The sequence below is a fragment of the Capsicum annuum genome, chromosome 2, assembly GCF_002878395.1.
Source record: "Capsicum annuum cultivar UCD-10X-F1 chromosome 2, UCD10Xv1.1, whole genome shotgun sequence".
NCBI classification, from domain to species: Eukaryota; Viridiplantae; Streptophyta; class Magnoliopsida; order Solanales; family Solanaceae; genus Capsicum; species Capsicum annuum.
Window position 1 is genome coordinate 49938012 of NC_061112.1, and position 10004 is coordinate 49948015.

The 10004-nt window shown below is 31.9% G+C and overlaps 1 protein-coding gene across 1 annotated transcript; it reads left to right on the forward strand.

Moving 5' to 3' along the window:
• Positions 1-1468: 1468 nt before the first annotated feature.
• On the forward strand, positions 1469-3487 carry LOC107860945 (probable aquaporin NIP-type). Its single transcript, XM_016706379.2, has 3 exons — positions 1469-1772; positions 2061-2288; positions 2992-3487. Exons 1-3 carry the CDS (start codon positions 1683-1685, stop codon positions 3106-3108), a joined length of 435 nt encoding a protein of 144 aa, XP_016561865.1. The 5' UTR covers positions 1469-1682; the 3' UTR covers positions 3109-3487.
• Positions 3488-10004: the final 6517 nt, after the last annotated feature.

The following is a 10004-nucleotide window of genomic DNA, read 5'->3' on the forward strand; positions in this document are numbered from 1 at the left end:
GTTCCTTCTCTTGTGTCAATTTTATATCCTTTACTTTCCTTGTTTCGATTCCGTTGTTGTCCTTGTTTTTGTGTTTTTGTATTTTGTGTTTCGCTTTCATATTTTTCTCTTATATCACAAACCCAATCACTAATCACAAATGTGTCAAAAGACCAATCAATCACGCATTAATTTCAGGAGCACATATTCTCCATGATTGATATCTACACTCGAATTCATCATCCTATTTCGTTCACCAATCTAACTCTCTTTCATTTATATTGGAACCGATAAATTTAGTTACTAACTAGTAACCATTACACTGAAGTCATCACCAATTAAGTTGAATATACTATCTTCTTTAGTCTATTATTCAGCCACTCAGCTTTGTTCAACTTACAATTCGAGTTACAGTCATACACCTTTACGCACCCTGCTTCCTAGCACTTAGCCAAACTTGATTTTATGTTCTTAAGTTATAACATCACCTTCTCTTATCACAATCAATCCTCCTAACTATCTTCTAGCAAGAATATCTCATACTACAAACACACACAATATCGGGTTCACTCCTTTTAAGGTATTAAGAACTAGTTTTATGGATTACAAGTTCTCGTACTCATTTTATTGTTACCCATAGTCACATGTTAAATTTTGTAAATCATCAAGTAAGTCACACAAATAGACACACCCATCAAGAGACCCAGAAAAAACACAACAATGCACAATTATATCATTATCACATCAAATTCATATTTTATTCATCCAAACTCCATGTCCGTAGGCCTGGTCGGTTGATGATACGTACCAGTGTGTATGATTATACTGATATTACACTTACGATATCTCCATCTGGGAATATAGTCATGTTGCAGATCAGTTGAAGTTTCTATAGAAGTGATGGTGATCACTCTCCAAGAACTCCAATCCTTTAATTTAAATTTTTCCATTTCTTGTTTAGTGCTTTTGTACTGATTAATATTAGATTTTGAATAATTATTATTTATTATTTTTTGCTTTAGTTTTACTTATCAAATGTACTGAATATAAGTGATTTATGATTAAAAGAAACTTCTTGTTTTTTAAAAATGGTTTTATTTAACTTCCGCAATGTACTACTGAAGTAAGTGTGCTTTCAACAATATGTTTATCTAATTATTTGTACTTGAGTCGATTTTAAATGTCTTTCACATTAATTGAATGATAATTCTACTATCTAGGATAGAATTGGGTAGGTCCCCTCTCGTGATTTGGATCGTTACAAGTCCAACTTGGATAAAATATGTACACAAGGAGGCTAGAGATCATATAAATTTGTTTCTTAAATAAATTTGATTTTCTTTTTCTCGGGACAACGAAATAGTACCGTTAAGAAGCTGCTCTATGTGAAGAGGACCTTACTGTATTTGTAAAAACAAAAGAGTATGGATATATAAAGAAAGTCAAAGTTTGAAATGTTGTGGGCCCTAGAGATCCTAATATACAGCAGATGGAACAAATTCTCCAACTATTGTAGCCATCGAAATGTATAATTCTCCAGCTATTCATCACATCTTTAATCATAATTATAGCCTCAAAATTGGTAAATCTAAAAGATAATTGCGAATTCCCTTTAGAAGGCCTTTATGCCTGTATTTTCCTGTTTTATGTTATCCATAATGGTGGCAAATATTGATGGTAATTGAGAAGAAGAAATCACCATAATGGAAGCAGCCAATATCTTTGGGTCCCAATCTCACACAAACATAGGGCTCCGACGTTCATCAGCTTCGAATGTTGCACTTGCACAAAAGGTTAACTTCTTTGACACTCATATATTACGCGAGGCGGATTCAGAATTTCTAGTTTTTAGGTTCTTGCAACGATCTCAATACAATAATAGTCTAATCAAAATTTCTTTCTGAGCTAAATATTCTCATATATTTAATGTTTTTCAAGAATGTGTAAATACATGATTTACGCAAAAATTACTAGTGGTAACCAATATTGCATTAGATTCGCCCCTACATACATGTATGGCGAATCCGAAAAATTTGGTAAGTTCAACTTTCTAAAATTCCTATATCATTATGCGTTTGCAGTTGTTTGCAGAGGCTGTTGGGGCATACGTGATAATATTAGCATGGTGTGGATCAGTTACAATGTATAAGCTACTGGATGACGAGAGCATAGAATTTGGAGGAATAAACATGACATGGGGAGTAGTTGTGATGGTCATGGTTTATTCCATGGCACAAGTATCTGGAGCTCATTTTAATCCTCTTGTCACTCTCATTTTCACCATCTTCCGTCGCTTCCCTTGGAAATTAGTAAGAGCTAGTCCTAGAGTTTATTTTTTTATTTGACTTCAAATGACATACCTTGGAAACAACTTCTGATAGAAATGCAAGGTAAGGCTGCCTATAATACACCCTTATGGTGAGACCCTTTTCCGGACATCGTATGTAGCGATAGCTTTAGTACACCAGGCTGCCCTTTTTTTAACTTCAAATGACATCTAAAATCATATGTTAAAATTTCTTGAAAAAAAAAAAAAAGAGCAAGATCAATTTTTGCTAGCTCAATGTTTATTAGCATATTAATCTTAATTTGTTAGCATTATCAGCAAAATGTGTAGGAAATAACTCAACAACAACAACAACAAACCCAGTGTATTCCCACTTTGTGGGGTCTGGGGGGGGTAAGATGTACGCAGTCCATACCTCTACCTCTGATGAAGTAGAAAGGCTGTTTCCGAAAGACCCCCGGCTCAAGTTACGAGATATCAAACAAACACATAGTACAGCACAGAAGCAGATGACATAACATAGATACTGCAGCCATAAGGAATATAAAACAGAGTAAAGCAGGAATGCAGGAATATAAAGCAGAGGAAAGCACACAGATTCGTAACAAACATAGAACACGGAACACGGAACAGAACATTGAATACGGAATCATACCAGGAATACACCCCCACCAATTACCTCCCTACATTAGGAAATAACTACTTAACAAATACATGTGATGCAGGCACCACTGTACATAATAGCTCAATTAATCGGCTCAGTTCTGGCAGGCGTTACTTTAGCACTATTGTTAGATATCAACGTCATAGCTTATCTTAAGCATCTTTCTAAAGTGGTTTGATTAAGGGTTGGAAAAAAACAAAGTCGAGACCTAATAGAGTATAGGTTACTGCACAACCATTTAACAACTTTTACAACGTATGTATTAGTAGATGACAGTGGCTAGCTTCAACAATTGGTTAATATATCGTCCCACAAGGAAAGATGCCACAACGCGGAAATGATGATCGACTCAATTATTAGCGATTTACGCATTTCTCTTTGGCTTTATTACGTCAAATAGTTGAATTTTTTTTTTTGGTTAATGTACACACACTCAATTTGCTTAAATGTTTATTTCATTTAGTTTGTGGTTCTATAATGTCTGATTATTACTTTAAGATCTAAATGAGGATTCTTTTTTTCATTAAATTATTCACCCACGCTTTCACTTCCCATGGTAGGTCGGTGTGGGATTTGACATGAATACTTTGTTAGATAAGCATACAGAAATAATTATAAAAGAAGGGACATAAAATCGAAACCACAATAACCAGAAAAAGAGCATGTTTTCCCCCAGCAGAAAAAGCATAGTCAGTTGCCTCTCGGGGAAAGAGGGATTCATATACAGTTGGCATTCTTTTTTAACTTTATCATTAAGTCAACCACTAATAGTACTTACTAATCATTTAATTGAGATTAATTTTCATCAATAAAACTTTTTTAGTAATATTAAATAACATCTTCTTAATGCGTGCGTGAAATGCATTTCATGAACTAATAATTATGAACAAAGAGGGGAATATATTTGTATTATCTATATGTATAATTTATGTCGATATGTATAATATATTAAAAGTGTGAATTAGTTTAGAAAAGTGATTTGAATTTTTTGTCCATCACTAAAAGAATCTTGTAATAGATAAAAGTGTCTTTTCATATTTTTCATAAAATAATTATTGTTTACTCATTAATATATTCAGTAGGCAAACTGACCTTCTGAACCCTTCTATTATGTCAGTTTTGTAAGTTGGACACTTCTACTTACATGTTTGTCATCTGGATCCCTGAACCTACTAAAAAATAATATTTAAAACCCTTTTTTGGTGAGTGTAACACACTATCTCCCACGTCAGCTGTCACATCTGCTGCCACTTCTGTCACGTCAGCCATGCCTACCACATCATTTTAAAAAAAAAATAATTTAATTAAATAAGAAAAATTTATAAATTGTAGAAAAATTTGAATAATCATGTTTTTAAAATTTAAAAATTTTGAATAATCATTTTTAAAATAAAAAATAAAAAAAAAGTATTTCATTAAAATTAATTTAATTAATTAGTTTAAATTTTAAATTTAAATTAGTAAAAAATTAATTAATTAATTTTAAAGGGTTGGGTGGGGTGGGGGCTGTGGAAAGGGGTGGGGTGGGGGCGGGCTGGGTGGGGTGAGGGCTGGGGAAGGGGGAGGGGTTACGTGGGGATGGGTGGGCTGGGGTAGAGGCTTGGGGGAGAGGGATGGGTGGGGCTGGATGGGGTGGTAACGGGCTGGGGTGGGGAGCAGCTGGAGAGGGGAGTGGGAAAAAAATTTTAAATTTATTATTTTTAAATTTTTAAAAATATTTTTAAATTAAAAAGGAAGGGTTGGGGGTGGGGACGGGCTGGGTGGGATGTGGGGGTAGGGACGAGGTGGGGTGGGGTTGGGAGGGAAAAAATATTCTTTTAAAAAATTTTAAAAATATTTTTAAAATGACTTTTAAATTTTTAAAAACAGTTTAAAATTATTTTAAAATTATAAAATATGGAGGGAAAAAAAGATCCTTTTTTAATTTTTGAAAAATTTTTAAAAATATTTTTAAATTATTTTTAAATTTTAAAAATATTTTTAAATTTAAAAATATGGAGGGAAAAAAAACGCTTTTTAAATTTTTTTTAAATTTTAATATTATTTTCATTTTTTTTAATTATTTTAATGTAAAATTGGCTAAAAATTGACCCCCACTCGCACCCCTTGGCGAGTGGTTACACTCTCTTTATCCTAGTCACCATGACCTTGCCACATAGGTAAGGTCAACGGTCAAAGGGTGTAAAATGTTGCTTTTTGATGGGTTCAAGGGTCCAGATGACAAACATGTAAGTGGAACTGTTCAAATTACAAAATTGACATAGTAGTGGGGTTCAGAAGGTCAATTTGCCTATTGAGTATTTTAAAGTTTACTAAAACAACTATTAATTTCATATTTAGAAAAGAAAATAAATTCGTTAGCACTAGGTACTAACTCTAATTCGAGTACAAGTATGACACAACTTGGTAGGAACCCAACTTGCCTTTATTATCACTTTCCGTAATTTCAATTACTCTATATACAACAACAATAATATTAATGTTATGAAATATAAAGTAAGAACAATTAGAATAGAGAGAGAAGAGAGAGTGATTCTTATTTCTCTTGAGAGATTTTTTGATGGGGCAATTACAATGAAGAAAAATCCCTTTATTAATAGGGAAAAACTAACATTAGAGTTTCTAACTTTTTCATAAATAGACATTTACTATATATGATAAAGTAGACATTTACTATATATGCTAATATATTTATAACACTCCCTCTTGAATGTCTAATTGATAGATAAGTGCCTCATTAAAATCTCACTAAAACAATCCAGAGAAAAAAAAAATCTAATGAAGTAAAAAGAGTACACATCTCTAACAATACTCTATAGACTGCCTTATTAAAAATCATACAAGAAAAACCCAATGGGATAAAATCTAGCAAGGAAAAAATAGTACAATGCATATTAACTCCTCTTAATGAGAACATCCTTGAACCTTTGCATCCTTATCTTGTGCACTATCTTCTTAAAAGTTGCAGTTGGAGGAAACTTGATAAATAAATCAGTCACATTGTCAATTGAACGAATTTGTTGCACGAATTTGTTGTACGTTAATATCATCATTCTTTTGTTTCTCGTGTGTATAGAAAAGCTTTGGCGAAATGTACTTTGATCTATCTCTTTGAGTCCTCCCTTAAGTTGGGTTGTGCGTGCTAATTATCCTCATAAAAAAATCATGAGTACTTTGTTACATTTTAAACCACATTTTTCACGAATGAGATATATTGTGGACCTCAACCACACACACTCGTGACTTGCTTCATGAATAACTATTATCGCAGCATAGTTCGATGAAGTAGCTACGATAGACTGTTTTGTATATCTCCAAGATAATGCAGCATACACAACAAAATTTAAGGGAGAACTCAAGGAAATAGAACGAAGTACATTTCTCCACAGCTTTCCTATACACTTGAGCTACAAAAGAAAGGAGATACTAACGTGCAACAAATTCGTTCAAGTGACAATGTGACAGATTTATTCACCAAGTCTCCTCCAACTGCAACTTTCAAGAAAATAGTTTGCAAGATCGGGATGCAAAGGTTCAAGGAGGTTCTCATTAGGAGGATTTAATATGCATTGTACTCTTTTTTCCTTATGAGGTTTTATCCCATTGGATTTTTCTTGTAAGATTTTTAATGAGGCAGCCTATATGTGTTTGTTATAGATGTGTACTCTTTTTTCTTCACTAGATTTTTTTTCACTGAATTTTTTTAGTAAGGTTTTAATGAGGAACTTATCTATCAATTAGACATTCAAAGGGGGTAGTATAAATATATTACCATATATAGTGAATGCCTACTTTACCATATATAGTGAATGTCTATTCATGAAAAAGTCAGAAACTCCAAGGTTAGTTTTTCCCTATAAATAAAGGAGTTTTCCTTCGTTGTTATTGACCCATCAAGAAACCTCTCAAGAGAAATAAGAATCACTCCCTCTTCTCTCTCTATTCTTGTTGTTCTTACTTTATATTTCATAATACATTATCAGCACGAGACTCTGTCAAAAAAGGTGAGATTATAAATCTAAAGGCAATCTCAAGTTTAGTAATTCCTTATTTTATTTGTTTTTTCTATTAATAATATAATTATTATTGAATTTGAGGAAAAATAATTAATTTGGAATGACTTATTCTTTAAATTTGTTCACGAAGAATAATATTGTTAAAAGATATGATGATGAATTTAAGTCTCATCTTAATAAGAGGATAAGACATTGGATTATATTAAAATTTTCAATGCATTATGATTATAAGATACTTGGTTCAATTCCCATTGAGTTATAGCGTAAGACGCCTTAATATGAATAAGATATTGAGTTTGAATCTCAATACACCATATTGATAATATTATAATGGTTAAGGAAAAATAATGGGTGTTTATTGAAAAGTCATGAAACATATCCCATTGATATGCTCTATTCCATGAAGTGAATATGGTAGCAGTATATGATGAATCAAAAAGTTAACAACTTAATCCATTCTTGAAAGGAATGTGGTAGCAGTACATAATCTGTCTGAAAGAAGACAAGTGATTGAATGCACGAATATAAGCGTAGAGAGATAATATGATAATAATCATCAAAAGTGATAATATTTTCACACGCTTATTATGATTATAAGATATGTTAGAGACAACTTCTATATATTATATGCACACCTCGATTTTCTCTAGGATTAGTAATATTTTGAAAAAGGTTATAAGCTATCATAATTTGATAGGCTTAAGTCACGATATTCTTTTCCTGGGAATCAGAATTTTAATTATTATAAATGCAGATTCATACTCTTGGGATGAAGTGTTTGTATTTAGTCAATATAAGTACGAACACATTTTCTATTGTTAAGATATCACGATCCACCTCCTGAAGAGGTAGAATAATGTAGCAGGGTTTATTTTTGAAATAGTAGAACTCTGAAATTTACTCTCAAAGTAGTAAATCTGAAATTCACGCAATAGTAAATCTGATGTTTACTAAAGACTTTTTGCACATGTTATGATAACTTGGAGTTACTAATACAAATATTTAATCAATTGAAATAAATGATTTGGCATCACTAAGATGTGCATTTTAAGTATTAGACATATGTTGAAGAAATAGAAGTTTCTTCAAGAATTATTTATGTTGCTTATTCTCATTATAAGTTGGTTAGACCAACTAATGTTGGAATTTGATCCCTTAAAATTTGAAAAGTATAAAAGGTGAATATAGGTTGGTTCACCTGTCATGTGATCTATTAAGATGCATCGATATAAGATAATTACATGTGAGTTTATTGTCAACCTGCAGTTTGAGATTCATAAAGTTGTCTACTCAATATAAATTGAGTTAAGAGCATAATTTTTAGATCGTGTAATCAAGACAATTCATCTTGATAATGCTAGTTAAGTTAGTATTAAATGCCTTCGATAAATAGTTGAACTACTGTTTATGATAACAAAGCCTCATGTGTTGGTCTGAAGTATGATATAGTGCATACAATAACACTTGTTTGTATTAGACCAAAAATTATGATTAATTCCTCCCTCTCAATTGGTTCAAGTTTAGGAATCAATTATTTCATCTAGTAGTTTTGATGTGTGGTATTCGACAAATGAATATACCATGATGCATAAAGATGTATTCTCTAAAGTAAACTGAGATGTATGTTTGTTTTTCTAACATGGAGGGGAGATAATAAACAGCTAAAAAATATGTTGTGGATTATCATCAATATGATCCTTATTTAAAAGATTATTCAAGTTCAAATTCTAGGAGCATTTGTCGATCCAATATTAATCTCATATTTAGTTGTAAATGCTCCGGATTGAATATCTCTGAAAGACAAAATCTACTGCATGCATGAAGCATGGTAGATCAATCGGTTCAAAATGAAATAATTCTTGAAAAAGAAAAAGGAGAAAATGATCATAATAAGAAGGCAATGTGCTCTTGAAGAGTCTACAACATAGAACTTCATGAAACCTTATGAGAGGTTCAAGTACCTAAAAATAATAAAAGGATGAGATCTCAAAATGTTATGTCACATTGTGAACCATACAAAATGATACATCATAAATAATATTTAAGATACACTATTGGTGCAATATTATAAAAGATTACGAGTATCTGAATTCTACGTTTATTTAAGCATGCTAGTATAGAAATATTTATCAAGTGACATGAAAGGACGCATCTTGGTAAGCATAAAACTTATTTGATTTGTAGTACAGACACTTGAAGATGTCACACATGACATGCTGAATATTGTCACTTGACAAAATTTATATAAGAACTTTGAAGGATTCAAAATGTTTGAAGCATATAAAAGTTTCTGAGAGACTTATCTATAATCCTTATATTGCATAAATTTGTAACTTGAAAAATATTGAAATTCTTGAAAAGTTTTCCAAAGCAATAGATTATTTGCTGGAATGAAAAATATACCGAACTAGATTGATTGTATATCTTAGTACAATTGGTGTACTAATATATCTTGTAAATACTATAAGACTCGATATAGCCTTTTGATAAATTTGCTAGCAAGGTATAGTTCTGCTCCTATTAGGAAACATTAAAATGAGATCAAACATATGAGATTATTTTATTATAAAGATTGTAGTATTGATTTAGTTGATTATGCAGATGCTGGGTACTTATCTGATCCGTATGAAGTTCGACCTCAAATAAATTATGTGTTCATATGTGGGGGTATTGCATATCTTGGAGATATACAAAGCAGTCTATCATAGCCACTTCATCGAACCATGTTGCGATAATAGTTATTCATGAAGCAAGTCGAGAGTGTGTGTGATTGTGATCTACAATACATCTCATTCGCAAAAAATATGGTTTGAAATGTGACAAAGTACCCATGATATTTTATGAGGATAATACAGCATTCATAACATAACTTAAGGAAGGACTCAAGGAGATAGAATGAATCACATTTCGCTAAAACTTTTCTATACACGCGAGCTATAAAAGAATGGTGATATTAACGTGCAACAAATTAGTTCAAGTGACAATGTGACTGATTTATTCACCAAGTCTCCTCCAACTGCAACTTTCAAGAAGATGGTGCACAAGATCGGGATACAAA

Coding starts and splice junctions, on each gene's coding strand:
- LOC107860945 (XM_016706379.2), top strand. CDS start 1,683: ATGGAAGCAGCCAATATCTTTGGGTCCCAATCTCACACAAACATAGGG. Junction 1,773..2,060: donor ATGTTGCACTTGCACAAAAG/GTTAACTTCTTT, acceptor ATGCGTTTGCAG/TTGTTTGCAGAGGCTGTTGG. Junction 2,289..2,991: donor GTCGCTTCCCTTGGAAATTA/GTAAGAGCTAGT, acceptor CATGTGATGCAG/GCACCACTGTACATAATAGC.